At 36.0% G+C, this 15,687-nt stretch overlaps 1 protein-coding gene across 4 annotated transcripts; it reads left to right on the forward strand.

The window, feature by feature from the left end:
• Positions 1–1,929: 1,929 nt before the first annotated feature.
• LOC112779006 (disease resistance protein Roq1) lies at positions 1,930–5,550 on the forward strand. Of its 4 annotated transcripts, XM_025823270.3 has the most exons (5): positions 1,950–2,525; positions 3,367–4,436; positions 4,533–4,663; positions 4,788–4,826; positions 4,921–5,550. In XM_025823270.3, exons 1-2 carry the CDS (start codon positions 2,035–2,037, stop codon positions 4,145–4,147), a joined length of 1,272 nt encoding a protein of 423 aa, XP_025679055.1. In that variant the 5' UTR covers positions 1,950–2,034; the 3' UTR covers positions 4,148–4,436; positions 4,533–4,663; positions 4,788–4,826; positions 4,921–5,550. The 4 variants fall into 4 exon arrangements, with proteins under 4 accessions (XP_025679052.1, XP_025679053.1, XP_025679055.1 ...); XM_025823268.3 differs by having other exon boundaries at positions 1,940–2,525; positions 4,533–4,826; XM_025823269.3 differs by having other exon boundaries at positions 4,788–5,550.
• Positions 5,551–15,687: the final 10,137 nt, after the last annotated feature.

Consider the following 15,687-nt stretch of genomic DNA (forward strand, 5'->3'; position numbering starts at 1 on the left):
GATGAATATATTCAAACCCTAAATACTCACATTCCCGCCCTAAAATACATCTATCCTAAGCCTATAATGCGCGAATCAAGGCCCCTTCTCGCTCAAAGTTGGCTGATAACCTGACCATCTACGACCTAAGACATTTTATCAACAACGGAAACAGTATAACCCAAAAGCAAGTACTTCGACGCCAATGGCCAATGAGAGACATCAAATCCCTCAGGCCAGAAACCAGAAAACCTCCAGAAGATCCATGACTGAAGGAGCTGTAATAGACCGGCTAACTTTTTCACGTTCCTGTTGGCCACATGACACATGCACCGGTATAACCATGACGATGCAGTTAGCATGAGGTAAAATACCCAATAGCTCCTCGAACCATTCCCATGCTGGGCGGCCACCGTCAATGTATCTCTCAAAGTTTGTGAGGCATCCGTTGACGTACTGACCATCGATCGGGAGACCTAACTGGTACGCTAAATCCTGCAGCGTAATTATGCACTCCCCGAGTGGCATGGGAAAAGTATGCATCTCCGGACGCCATCTCTCTATGAATGCATTCATCAATGGCTCATACAACCTAAAATCAGGTCTCGTTCAGCCTCGCAAAATGATATAAACCGGCCATTTGCAAGTAGGGCATGATCCTGTCATCTAGGAACATACCGTGTTACCTTTTCATGCTGATGATACAGCGTTGATGCTGCATAACGATAAAAAATTATTTATAAGAACCATAACAAAACAATGTTTAATTAAAAAAATTGAAAAAATGCTAAATAATGCATGACCTAACTTATAAAAAATTGTTTATAAGACCCATAAAAAATTATTTATAAGAACCATAATAACATGGTAAATAATGCATCACCTAATTGGAAAAAAAACCTAAACCCAAACATATAATCTTATATTTTCAAATAAAAGACAAAATGCTAAAACTAAATGAGTTTAACACGGGAGTACTCTAATAAAAATAACTTTAACGTAAAAAATATATTGCAATCCTCAATTACCATGATAACGGCACTATTAAGTTAAAGTGAATTCTAATCCTAAATTACTCCTCGCTAAATATAAAATTAATAACCTAAAAAATCTAACAGAGTTTACATTTACTACTCTAACTAATATTTTTAAGTACCATTTCAAATTTTTAAAATCTAACCAACTACTAAATCACTACTTCTAACCATCTTTTATATTGAAAAAAATTAATTTTCTAATTCCTAACTAATTTTCTAATTTTCTAATTCCTAATATATATAGCTACTAGAGGAAGCATGTTAACATTACTAGCATTACTAACCTATATTGACAAAAAAAAATTTCATTTACTAACTTTTTTATGAATGACACTAACAATATGTGCAACTTTATCAACTAATAGATACAGTTTGGATCACAGTTTGGATCGTCCTCTATGTAGTTAGATTTGAATTTTGGCGGGTTATTGACAAAATTTTTATTTAGGTTCATTTTGTGATTTGTAATTCGAACCAATTGAGTCTAAATTCCATATATATGCCTGATGTTAATAAATTGAATCTATTGATATCGATTTACCTATGCTCTTCAATGGAATTGTAAATCGAAGTTATTATATTCGATTTAGTAGGTATGTTGTTTCGATTTATTATATTTATTATGAGTGCAATTCGAAGTTCATAAATTCAATTTATCATATACTTGTCAAACTAACGTTTAAATCCTACTAAATTAAAACTACCTCAATTTTACTATAAACCTACTAAATCGAATTATATTGACAAACCCTAAATTGAATATAATAAATTCGATTAAACTGGTAAAAAAGATTTACATGTAATGTTTTTTGCTTTTGAGATTTTCACGTAATATTGGTGTGTGCTTGGTTTCTTTACTGGTTTTACCCTTAAAAAATCCCATTAATCGGGTTGACCTATAAGTCAATATTGGAGCGTATATTCTTTGTATCTTTTTGTTTGTTTGTTTAGCATAGCCATTGCCATTATTATCCCTTTTCCTCTACACGGTACAACCATCCAACGGTGTTCTCATAATATGGCTCACTCTGTTGCATGCTCATCTCTGGTCTCCCCCAAAAGGTACGATGTATTTATTAGCTTCCGAGGGGAGGACATCCGCACCGGCTTCACCAGCCATCTTCATAAGGCTCTTACCAACAAGGGAATCGAAACATTCATAGATTATCAACTTGAAAGAGGAGATGGCATTTGGGATTCACTTTGTAAAGCAATCGAAAACTCATACATATCGGTGGTCGTCTTTTCTAGACACTACGCTTCCTCAACATGGTGCTTGAAAGAACTGGTGAAAATAATGGAGTGCAGAAAACATCTAGGGCTGCTTGTTATTCCTGTGTTCTACAATACAGATCCATCACAGGTACGCTATCAGAGAGAGACTTATCAGGAAGCTTTTTCTGAACAGGAACGGAATCTCCGGAACCGGAACGATGAATCCGAAGAGCGTAGGTGGAGGGCTGCTCTGGCTGAAGCCACAGATCTATCTGGATTCGACTCACAAAGTAGGTTAGTTGTCTTCCTTCTATCTATGTATTATTTGTTAATTAATTAGCTGGATTAGTGCGTAATTAGCTGACTTGACTGTTGACTGTAACTAACTTGGGGTTGGTTTAGCATTTGTCCACTTGAGCAAGTGTGTTGGGTTGGAATCCCACGCTTTGTGTATGGAGTAATTTATTGGCAAACAAATCCTTAAATGGAGCTCAGGTTGTGGTTATTAATGAGAATGTAGGATTTTTAATCCCAATTTAACTTTTAAACTGATATTTTGTATAAAAATGATTAATTAAAGGGACTAAAATGTGAATGAAATGTTGTCAAGAAAGTCCTTGCATTCTCTTAAGACTCTGTAAAGCCTCAAGGTCCTAGAAAAATCTTCCCCATTAAAGAAGGAGCCAACTAAGCCAATATTTGATTACATTTTAGAAATTTTATACCCCCAAAAAAAGTTTTAAATTTATTGATGTAATTTTACTCTCAATATTTTAAGATATTTACTAATTACTATTATTGAAACAATAATCCAATGAAATAACATGACTTATCCAACGACTTACATACCTCATGATTTTCATGACATTTTAGTTAATTTCTCTTTAAACTTAAGTGATAAACAAGAAATCCAAAATCCTATTATATAGTTATCCTACTTATTATTGTATTCAGATTCAATTTTTAAATTTTTATACATTGATTCTAAAACTTTGTGGTCAAGAATGATATATCAAACTCAAAAAAATAGAAAATGGACTATATACTAATTAATATATTCCTTAAGTATTCCGATTGATAAAACTCTTTATGTAAAAATTCCTTTTGTTATGTGTATTTTATATATTTATGCTAGGGACGAATCTCTACTCATCAAGGACATTGTCAAAGATGTTTTGCAAAAGCTATTGGAATTTGGATATTCCAATACCACAAAAAGGCTTGTTGGAATCGAAGAAACTCGTAAACACGTTGAGTTATTACTCAAAAATGCTCAAAGAATTGGAATTTGGGGTATTGGGGGAATAGGAAAGACGACAATTGCTAAAGTTGTTACCATCCTCACTCCCCACTATGATAGTGTTTGCTTCTTGGAAAATATAACAGAAGAATCAAAATATGGCGAATTGGCATATTTACGTGGAAAGCTCTTGGAGCAACTAAAGCAAATTAATCCTATAGGTAAGGTTGTAGGAACTAAACTCACAACAAGAAGCCTGAAAAAAGCTCTCATTGTGCTTGATGGTGTGGATACTCTTGAGCAATTAGAGTACTTGTGTGAAGAGTCTAAAGTTCTTGATGACCTACCAGAAGATAGCAGAGTCATCATTACAACAAGAAATAGGTGTTTGCTTACTAACAAAGTAGATGAGATATACGAGGTCAAGGCATTGAGCCCTGAAGAATCTCTAAAGCTTTTTAGCCTTAGAGCCTTTAGGGAAATCCATCCCAAAGAGGGATATGAGGAACTCTCAAAACGAGCAGTAGAATATGCAGGAGGTATTCCATTTGCTCTAAATGCACTGGGTTCATATTTATCCTCTTCGAGATCACTGGATAAAGATTTTTGGGAAAGCACTATGAGAAAACTTGAAAACTCCCCTAATGTAGAAATTCAAGAGGTGTTAAGGTATTAGATTGTCTGCAGCCAAAGATACTTTGCCACAAAAGTAGAAGACCGTGTCAAGAAGATACTACATGCTTGCAATTGATTCGAACCAAACAATGGACTGGTCGAACTTAAACATAAAACTTTAATATGTACTACATCTTATGACAAGAGAATACAAATGCATGACTTGTTACAAGAAATGGCTTTGGCGATAGTGCATGCACCAAGAAGCTGAACTGGATCTTGGAGGCTGTAGCAGATTGAGGGATGTCAAAGACATTCGTGTTAAGTACTTAGTACTTTAAAACAACACAGTAAGGAGAACAATTTTACTAATTTATTTTCAGGCATATGCTTTCAGATAGAAGTATTTAATTTGATATTAGTTTCTTTTATTATTGTTTTAACAGGGAACTAACACAGTGGAAGGCATACTTTTGGACATATCTCAGATAGAAGATTTACAGTTTAGTTCGATATATTAAAAAGATGAATAGGATAAGATTTCTAAAATTCTATTTCGCCAAAGGTAGTTCCTGTGGTGAGTACCTATCTGAAGGCCTTACACAGTTTCGTAAAGAATTAAGGTACCTTCAGTGGGAAGGATACCCTTGTAAGTCTCTTCCGCTAGGATTGTGTGTTGAGTTTCTTGTTGATATTCACAGGTGCCACGGCAATGTGGAAGAGCTTTGGCAGGGAAAAAGGTATATGTATCTGTATATATATTTACTTTCCGAGATCAATCAAAATTTTATTAAAAGATTTTCAGCTGTGATGTTTCCTTTCAACTTGTTGCAGGATCTTAACAATCTAGAAATGATTGATCTGAGTGAATGTAGAAAGTTAATGAACCTTCCAGATATGTCTAATGCATCAAGACTTTAGGTGGGTGAATCTCTCTGGTTTAGAGAAGTTGTGTCATCTTCATGAATCAGTTCTATCTGCTCTTACTGTGATACTGGACAACTGCAAAGCTCTCATTCAGGTTAAAAGGGAGAAGCACTTAATAGTTAATATCTAAGCAGGACAGCAATTGAAACATTGCACACATCCATTAGGATTCTAAACAATCTTAAGCCCCTTAAGACTTGAGCATCTTCCAAATGAGTTGCCTGGCTTGAAATCCCTAAAATATCTTAATCTTTTTCACGGTGAAGTGGAATTTCAGAAAGACCAGCTATATGTCCTGTTTAATGGCTTAGTATCGCTACAAATATTGCATTTTAAGGATTGTAGTAAATTGATTGAGCTCCCTGACAATATCAGCCTCTTATCAGAATTACATGAACCAAAGGCTTAATGGGAGCTGTATAATGACATTACTAGCTAACATAAAAATACTTCAGCTAGAAACTGTCCTTGGAGAATTGCAATCAGCTTCAATTATTGTTTCTTATATTATGTCACTCAGCTTTATGTGTGTTTGTATATGGTATACAATCAAGGGCCCTTACATTTTGTGTGACACTCAACCTTATGTGTTTCTGTAGGATAAGTTAAAACAAATCAAAACACAAAAAAGTATATTATAACATTGATCATTAGCAAACCGTGCAGTTACAAGCATCTTTTGTCCATAAAAGGTAGAAAGCTATATTCTGTTTTCAAATATAAACTGTAATCGACAGAGAAAATGTATACGATGGTTTAACTAGTTACTAGATTTGAGAGAAAAATTAAGAAAATTAAAACAGCTTGTTAAAACTTGTACTACAACATTACATTACGATGAGGTTTTAACTTCTATAGTGAAAAAGATGTTCGAAAACCTTCCCATTTCTCATTCAACTTCTCCAGCTTGGATATTGCAGATGCATATGAGACTTCAGAATTGTTAATTGTCAACGTTAGCTCCTTGCTTTCAGCTATGCAATTCTTAGCCTCGTCTGTTAGTTTCCTCCTTTTGCCATCACATTCTTCCAAGTCCTTATTCTACTTGGTCCGTTTCATTTGGATGATTTTTCTTTGTTCAACAAGAAGGCGAATATGTTCGTCAAGATCTTAAACCTCTCTGTCAACACTTTCTGCTTGAAACTTGTATTGTTTCATTCTTTCTTTCAGTAATTCTTGTTGTTTCCTAGCATCTAACATTTTGTGCACAAGTTTTTCTTTTTGTTCCAAGCGGCTAGTGTTGTCTTCAACTACTTTTTGGGTCGATGCAAAACTTTTGATCAGATCCTCAACAGAAGCTGACATGCTTTTCCATCTGATGCCTGTTCTATGCACTGTAAAGAAATTTGTAACTTATGTTGTAGTTCAATGTCACCAAGAATGTTTTCAAGTATGCATTCAAGATTATGCAGAGCTTCCCTTATGACAACATCGCTTGCAGAACAGGCTGGTTTCGGCAACGACTTCTGTGTTCCCAACAAGATGCTCTCAAGTTCAGCAAGAGGATCATCTCACTTGTCTTCAACTTTAGGTTTGTCAAGACCCATTTGTTCCTTTTTTCTTTCCGGATTTGGTTCTTCAACGGTCCAATTATTAATGTCAGGATGAACCAGGAGTTGTCTTCTTAGTAGCATTGGATTTTCTTCATAATGCTTAGACCTTTCTATGGTACTTGGTTGATCATAAAAGTTTTGAACCAGCATGTCTTTAGACACATTTTCTTTGCTGGCTGAATCCAAATTAACGAGCAGATCCAATCCAGCATCAAAATCAATTGGCCTTCCTTCATTTCCTTTGCTTTTGACCTACGCAATATAATCAGATTGACAAGATGTGATTGAAGGTTGTGGTAGGCTTAGAGAAGGGGGTTGAATCTATGCCTTCCTTTTAGTTGCTGTTGTTACCCTTTTAAAACAGATTGCAATTCTGATTCTGTTTGAACTCAGCAGCGGAAATTTATGAGACAATTTATTTTTGTCTCATGAATATCAGAAAACAAAACACAGCATAGAAGAGAAAAACTAACACCAGCATGTATCCTGGTTCGGTTGCCTTGTGCTATGCAACCTACATCCAGTCTCCTCCACAACTATGGAAGAATTTCACTATAGTTAACAGTATTACATACACCAATAACACAGGATTGACCCAATCCTTTCACACTCAAGTTCTAACCTAACTTGACATTGGCTATGCTAATACCTAACTATTCACTCTTAGTGCTAACCCAACTAAGAAAGGAATACCTCACAGGTACAAGATACAAGACATAAACACACCTAAAGAAATCAGAAAATAACTCTAGGCTTTTCTCTCAAGTGTATCACTCAGCCTTTTTCCACTCATGGCTTTTTACTTGAGTTCTCTCAATATGCCTTTTCTATCAAGAAATTACAGAAAGATAAACATTGAAAAGTAAATTACAATCTGTAAAACATGAAGGAGATTGACTTCATCAACAGCCTCTTTGCTATGTGAAAAACCAGCTTTGCAAACCACTAATTTAGTTCTTCAGTATTGGCCGAATGCTTCTTTGATAGAAAGCATTATCCAAGTAGAGGAACTTCACAGTGAGTACTTCACAGAACACAACTCTCAAACTCTGGTTTTCTCTTCTTGCTTTCTGAATGAACAACAAGCTTCTTTTATCTCCTTGCATGTGGCTGAGTTCTTCTTCCAAGGTCAACACCTTGAGCTTTGAGCTTCACCAACTCACAGATTCACTTTTTCACCTTAATCCTCAGAGAAGAAACTTTTCCTCTGACTTCCTCATCTTGACCGAAAGCCACAAAGCAGTAACAATAGAAATCTTCTTATGGTCAACTTGATCTTAGCCATAGAAATGCAACTTGGTCCCCAAGAATCTCTTGTGACCGTGGATTTGTAGCAGTGAAGAACAGAGATCAACTTTCCCTTGAATGCCATTTTCGGATTGTGCAGAGAGTTGGAAAGAAGGGATGAAGATCTGATGCATGCAAGATGAGATGGATTACCTTTAACCTAAGCTTGATTTGGATTAGATTTTCTGCTTTAGCTTCTATGCTTCAAGCTTAGATTTTCTCTTTCTTGCTTCTTTGGTTTCTGGCTTATGGAGGAAGCTTTTTCTCTCTTTCTCTTTCTTACTTTTCTGAAGTCTTGATGTGATTTGATTAGAGAGGAGAGGAACGTTGCTTTGGTTGGAGCAAGATGGAGGGAATTGAAATCAATTCGGGCTTGGATCGGGTATCCAATCTTTTTGCCCATTCTGATTTTTCAGCCTTGTTTCCTCATGGGCTTCATTTATTTATTTAATCCATTAGCCTTGTTTTATTTTTCATTCCATTTGGGCTGTGAATCAGATTTTGACCTGCAGTAGTTTTATAAATAATTAGTAATATGCAATTATAATTAATCAACACTAATTATTTATTTGCCCAAAAATAATATTTGTCATAACTAATTAATTTAGTTAATTTCTTAACTCAACAATCTCCTCCTTGATGACAAACATGATTTAAGCAATAAGCAAAAGAAATGAGTTTGAGTAAGGTTTAGAAACTCCCTTTGATTTTTGTCATTTGCTTTTATGTTGCTCCCCCTTTCCTTTTCAAAAATTGCTCCCCCTGGATTTATGCTCTTCTCTTCTTTCCTGTTTACATATGCTTATATGGAACTAAACATATGCTATGTACCAACCAAAAGTATAGCAAACAGTGATAGTTTAAATGGCCAAAATAGAGCTTTAATACATCAGGGTCAGAGTCAGATAGCAACATATCATAAAGCAAGTTTCCAACCTCTTTCACAACAGTTCACAATAATTGCAAACATTTGAAAATCAAGCTTATTAAAATCTGCTGCAGTCAAACAAAGTCCACAAAAAACAGTAATCAAAGGCAACTTTAGTCAGAATAGCATGCCAGCTATTGCTATTTCTCCTATTACTCCCCCTTTTGTCATCAAGGGTTGATAATAAGCAAGAACAACAAAAACATCACTATAAACCCTACAAGAAAGGTTAGTGCACAGTCCAAAACACTAACTAAACTACCATAAGTGCATTAGTATTCAAAGTTATTACAGTCATCCAAAATGAAACAGTTCAAAAGTAGCTAAAGAAACAGAATTCATGAGACAAAAAGAGAGCAGCAGCAGTAGTTTTTATGAGACAAATCCTAGGCATCAGAACCATTCCCCTCCGAAGCAGCTTCTTCTTCAACATCCGTGGCAATGTCTTCATCATTTTGAAGGTTGTCAATGAAAGTCATCAGTACAGCCACCCTATCCCTTGATTTCTTTAGAAAGTTCTCATGCTTGCTAGCCAGCTTCCTTTTCTCTTTGCTCAATTCAATCAAGTGATTCGATTGGGAGACAAACTCTTGAGCAACATCCCTGACCACATTCAGCAGAGTGGATTTCTTCCCAGTGGAGATGGAAGTACCCTCAGTGGAAGGAGCAGTAGAATCATCTGGAATGAACTCTTCATCATCATCATCTAGAACCACTCTCTCAGATCGAGTTGGTCCTTTTTTCTGTTTCACTGAACCACCCCCTTTTAGGTATGAATGTCTGTTTTTATAATCCTCATTTGACAGGTCAACACCAAAATTCTCAAATATGCAAGTTAAAAACATGCCATAAGGTAGTGCTTTATCTTTTATACTTCTAACAGAATCAAACATGTATCTAGCCATCAAGTAGGCAAAAGAGATTTCTGTTTTAGTGATTAGGGCATACAAAACAAGTGTGTCAGTGTAAGAGACCCTTTGATATGAACCACTTTGAGGAATCAAGATGTGATTAACAATTCGGTGCAACTGAGCACGTTCATATCCCAGGGCTTTGTGAGTGGGTGTGATGCCATCAATTAGGGAAATATGTTCACAAATGTGAGCCAAAGCATCATGGTAAGAAATACCAACACCTTCATCCCATTTCATAGAGGTATAAGCACACGGCCCAACATCAGTGTACTTCAAGGAGTCACTGATAGTTTCATTATTCAAGATAATGTCTCTGCCCTTAACATACGAATGTACACTTCCTTCATGGTAAGTCATGTTTGCATAAAATTCTTTGACCAACTGAGGATATATAGGTTTTTTGATTTTGAAAAGGTGATTCCAGTCTAAAAATTCCAAATTTTCAACAAAAGAAAAACCTTTCTTTTTCAAATCAGGTAAATCAGCCAGAAAAGATGGGCATAGAGTACGATACTGAACGACTCCCTCATAAAAATCATGGTTCATGGCAGATTTGAAACGATGGGGGTTAAAGTCTGAGTGAGATGTCATGTAGTGTGATTTGTGAGCAAAAGGATCAATGTCTGGTTCTCTAACAGATGTGAGAGGGCGATGAGGGTTACCTCTTTGTGATCGAACAGGGACAGACCTTGACTTAGGTTTTGCTGTCTCAGGAACAGGTTCTGCAATAGCAGGACGCTTCCCTTTGGATGAGCCAGGTTTCGAAGAGCTCGGTTTGGAGGGCGTCGTCTTAGGTGGTGGCATCGGCTTGGCAGGAGCAGGGTACATTGGTGTAGTCTTGGTTCGCGCCAGGGGTGCAGTGCGAGGAGGAGAGGTAGGAGGAGATGGTGAAGGTGTGAAGGTGCGGTCTTGGGAGCGAGTGGAGGGTTTGGATGGAAGTTTATACACCTTTTCTCGAGGAGGCTTGTGTACTATGGTTTTCTTCCTCATTTGGTGGTTTTTGATTTAAGAAGAAAGAGAGTAATGTGGGTAGTGGTGAAAACCGAAGGGATAAAAAAGGAGTAATGGAGGGAAGAGAGGGAGTGTTGGTAACCGTACCCAAAAGCAAATTTCCAAAATCATGCAACTGCATCACCATTTGAAAAGACTTGAAAAGACATGACCTCATTCAAGAAATATTTTATTTGATTTTAAAAATTAAAAAAATTAATTTTAAAATTTTGAAAAACAACAAAATTAACCTGAAACACTTTTTGGGCCACAAAACATTTAGTGAAAGCCTTTTATGAAACACACAATTCATCAAAAACTAACAAACAAGATTGTAACATTCATATTTGGGCCTTGAGATGATATGAAATTAATGAAACACATTTGGACCACTCTTGATCTGAATATTGAGGTTGGCCCAGATTGAGATTTATTTGAAACAAGCCCAGAACATGTTGACTTGATGGAAACGTTCATCACCTGCCCAAAATTGTCTCATGCCTGTTTATGAGACAAAAAAAAAAGCTCCAGCAAATACATCAGCATTTTTTAAACAAAGAATCATAACTCAAGATTCCTAGACAAGTCCTAAGCATGCAGAATCTATCCTCAGCTAATGGTTTTGTAAAAATATCTGCTAATTGCTCCTCTGATTTAACAAATTGAATACTAATATCCCCCTTTTTGGACATGTTCTCTTATTGAGTGAAATTTCACTTCAATGTGTTTGGTCCTAGAGTGCAAAACTGGATTTTTAGAAATATTAATGGCACTCATATTATCACACATCAAGGGAATATTTTCAGCATTTAATTTGTAATCAACAAGCTGTGTTTTTAACCATAAAAGCTGAGAACAACAAGAGGAAGCAGCTATATACTCAGCTTCTGCAGTGGATAAGGCCACCGTTGGTTGCTTCTTACTTGACCAGACATTTAAGGACTTTCCAAGGAAGTAACATAAACCAGAAGTGCTCCTTCGATCAACTCTATCACCAGCGAAATCTGCATCACAATAACCAACTACAGAAAAATCATCAATCTTAGGATACCAAAGACCAAAATTGGATGTGCCATGAACATATCTAATGATCCTTTTAACTGCAGAAAGATGTGACTCTTTAGGTTTGGATTGAAACCTAGAACACAATCCAACACTTTGCACAATATCGGGTCTAGAGGAAGTTAAGTACATTAGAGAGCTAATCATTCCTCTATACCTAGTCTCATCAACATCTTTCTCAGTTTCTCCCTTATCTAGTTTAGAACTAGGATGCATGGGAGTTCCCATGGGTTTGACATTTTCCATACCAAATTTCTTAACTAATTCCTTGGCATACTTTTCTTGATGAATGAAAATACCTTTTTCAGTTTGTTTAATTTGCAGCCCAAGGAAAAAATTAAGTTCACCCATCATACTCATGTCAAATTCACTTGTCATGAGTTTTCCAAATTCAGAACAAAGGGATTCATTGGCTGATCCAAAAATAATGTCATCAACATATATTTGGACTAGAATAAAAGAATCATTAGAGTTCTTGATAAACAGAGTTGTGTCAGTGGTGCCTCTTTGAAAACCATTTTTTCACAAGAAAAGAACTAAGTCTCTCATACCAAGCTCTAGGAGCTTGTCTTAAACCATAGAGAGCTTTAGATAATTTGAAAACATGATTAAAATGCTCTTTATTTTCAAAATCAGGAGGCTGCTCCACATACACTTCTCTATCTATCACACCATTCAAAAATGCACATTTCACATCCATTTGATATAATTTAAAACCACAATATGCAGCATAAGCTAAGAGAAGTCTTATGGCTTCCATTCGGGCAACAGGGGCAAAGGATTCATCAAAGTCTATTCCTTCTTCTTGGTCATATCCTTGTGCCACTAGTCTTGCCTTGTTTCTTGCAATGCTACCATCTTCTCCCAACTTGTTCCGAAATATCCACTTGGTGCCGGTCACTTTCTTTCCACTTGGCCTTGGAACCAAAGTCCATACTTGGTTCTTTTCAAACTCAAGAAGCTCATCCTCCATAGCTTTGACCCAAGAAGGGTCACTAAGTGCTTCCTTGACGTTTTGAGGCTCTATTTGTGAAAGAAGGGCAATGTTTGATCCTTCATTTGCCTTTCTAGTGGAAGACCTTGTTTGCACTCCATGAGAGACGTCCCCAATGACAAATTCCTTAGGATAATTCTTCAAGAATCTCCATTCACGAGGTCTGGTGGACTTGGAGGCAGATTCATTCACCAAGGGATTCTGAACGCTGCTGACTGCAGGATTTCCTTCAGATTCATGAGACAAAATGGAATTGTCTCTTGAATTCTCAGCATTAGCAGTTTCTGGTTCAGCTTGTCCAGAACTCTCTTTTTCTTGATTTTGAGCAGCTTCACCTTCCTTTTGAGCTTGATTTCCTGCATCACATTCTTCCAAAAAGCTTTGTACCAAGTTAGTATCACAAAATGTAATATGTATGGACTCTTCAATAATCCTAGCATCTTGATGATAAACCCTATATGCTTTACTAGTTGTGGAATATCCTACAAACAAACACTCATAAGCCTTTGGATCAAATTTTCCCAAATTTTTTTTGTTATTTAAAACAAAACATTTGCATCCAAAGATGTGCAAGTAATCTAAGTTTGGTGGGTAGCCTTTCCAAAGTTCATAAGGGGTTTTCTTCAAAAATTTTCTTATGATTGTTCTATTTAAAATGTGGCAAGCTGTGTTAACCGCTTCAGCCCAAAGGAATTTTGGAACATTACTCTCACAAAGTATAGCTCTTGTCATCTCTTGTATGCTTCTATTTCTTCTTTCCACAACACCATTTTGTTGTGGTGTTCTTGGACAAGAGAAGTTGTGAGATATTCCAAATTCCTCACAAAAGGATTCAAACAAATTATTTTCAAATTCAGTTCCATGATCGCTTCTTATAGAAGAGATTTTCAAATCCTTTTCATTTTGAATTTTCTTACAAAAAGGTTCAAAGGCCGAAAAGGCTTCATTTTTGTGTGCAAGAAATAAAACCCAACCAAACCTAGTGTAGTCATCCACAATTACTAAACCATAATGTTTACCACCTAGGCTTTGAGTTCTTGTTGGACCAAATAAATCAATGTGTAGCAATTCAAGTGGTCTTTTAGTAGAGATGTCTTCCTTTGGTTTAAAAGAACTTTTTGTTTGTTTTCCCATTTGGCAAGCATCACAAGTGATGTCTTTGTCAAACTTTATCAAAGGAAGACCTCTTACTAATTCTTTCTTAACAAGTTTGTTTATTTGAAACATACTTGCATGGCCCAATCTCTTGTGCCATAACCACTTTTCAGATTCTTTAGAGTGAAGACAAGATACATTTTGATCTTTTAGTTCATCAAGAGTAAGTCCATACATATTATTAAAACGCTTGGCAACAAACATCACTTCATTTGTTTTTTCATTAACAACACAGCATTCAAATCTTTTGAAAATCACTAAATATCCTAAATCACACAGCTGACTTATACTCAAAAGATTGTGCTTCAAACCACATACCAAAAGTACATCATCAATGAAAGTAGATTGCTCATTACCTACTTTTCCAACAGCAATGATTTTACCTTTACCATCATCTCCAAAGGTCACAAAACCTCCATCATACTTGTTTAGTTTGATGAAGTAAGTTGACCTCCCAGTCATGTGCCTTGAACATCCACTATCCATGTACCACATGTCCTTTTTGTTCTTGGATGCTAGGCAGATCTGCATGATGAGTTTTAAGTAGCCTTAGGTATCCAAATTAATTTGGATCCTTTGAAGTTAATCCATCTTGGTTGCCCAAGTGCATTGAAATCACAAACAACATTGTAGACTTTGTTTCCTACAACTCTCTTTTCAATGAAGCATTGTGCATATGAGTGACCAAATTTCTTGCAATTAACACAATGATTTTCTGGTGTGTGTTGCTGAAACTGATGTGAGTTATATTGCTTGAAATGATTAAAGCTTTGAAATTTTCTGGTTCTTGGAGGAGATGCATTTCTTTTGACAAACTGATTTTTAATAAAGTTAATCCTCTTTGCAAAAGCATTTTCACCAGAATTTTTTTGAATATTTTTGCCTTTCGAAAATGAGGTTTTGTTGTAAAAAGTTGGTTTCTTGAAAGCAGCCTCATTTTTCGAAATATAACCCAAACCTGGCCGGTTTGAACTCGGTTCAGTTTTTGGTGAAGGCTCAGTTTTACTTGTGTATACTTCATCAAATTTTTCTTCAAGTGTTGGAGTATTTTCAATACCAGATTTGTTTGGTATGGTTTTGGTATTTGATGAAGAAGCCACAAACTTTATAGAGGAAATATTAGAAAATGCATCTTCCTTGGTTATGTAGCCTAAACCAGATTTTTCAAACAATGGTCTTTGACTTGCAAGTACTTTGTCCAAGTTACTAGAACCTTGAGCAAATTTTGCTAAGTCACCATTCAGCCTTTTACTCATATCATTTAATCTTTTATTTTCAGCAATTAACTCATGTGAAGGATCCACAATGTGCTTTCCTTTTAATTTTTCAAGTTCAGATTTTAGAAATCTGTTTTCTTCAATGATGTCCAAAGCACATTCAGTTTCCTTCACTTTTTCTTTTAAAAATTCATTTTCATCTCTTAACACATCTCTTTCAGATCTGCATTCATTGTATTTGTCAAGCAGTTTTGATGTGTTTAAAGTGAGATCATCAATAATAACATGCAAATCCTCAATGGTCAAATCATAATAGTTTACCTCATCAAGATTGTTGTTTCCAGCCATGAAGCAGTCTTTGTCATCTCCTTCAGATTCTTCTTCTTCATTTGAGTCATTCTCAAGATCCTCCCAAGCTGCCATGAGTACTCTCTTCCTTTCCTTCTTTCCTTTGTCCTCCTTTTTGAGCTTTGGACAGTTTAGCTTGAAGTGTCCAGCCTCCTTGCAGTGATGGCACGTCACTTTGCTCAAGTCGAACTTGTGCTCTTTTGAACTTGAACCTTTGTATTTGCCC

This window comes from Arachis hypogaea, chromosome 19, assembly GCF_003086295.3.
Source record: "Arachis hypogaea cultivar Tifrunner chromosome 19, arahy.Tifrunner.gnm2.J5K5, whole genome shotgun sequence".
Taxonomy (NCBI): Eukaryota; Viridiplantae; Streptophyta; class Magnoliopsida; order Fabales; family Fabaceae; genus Arachis; species Arachis hypogaea.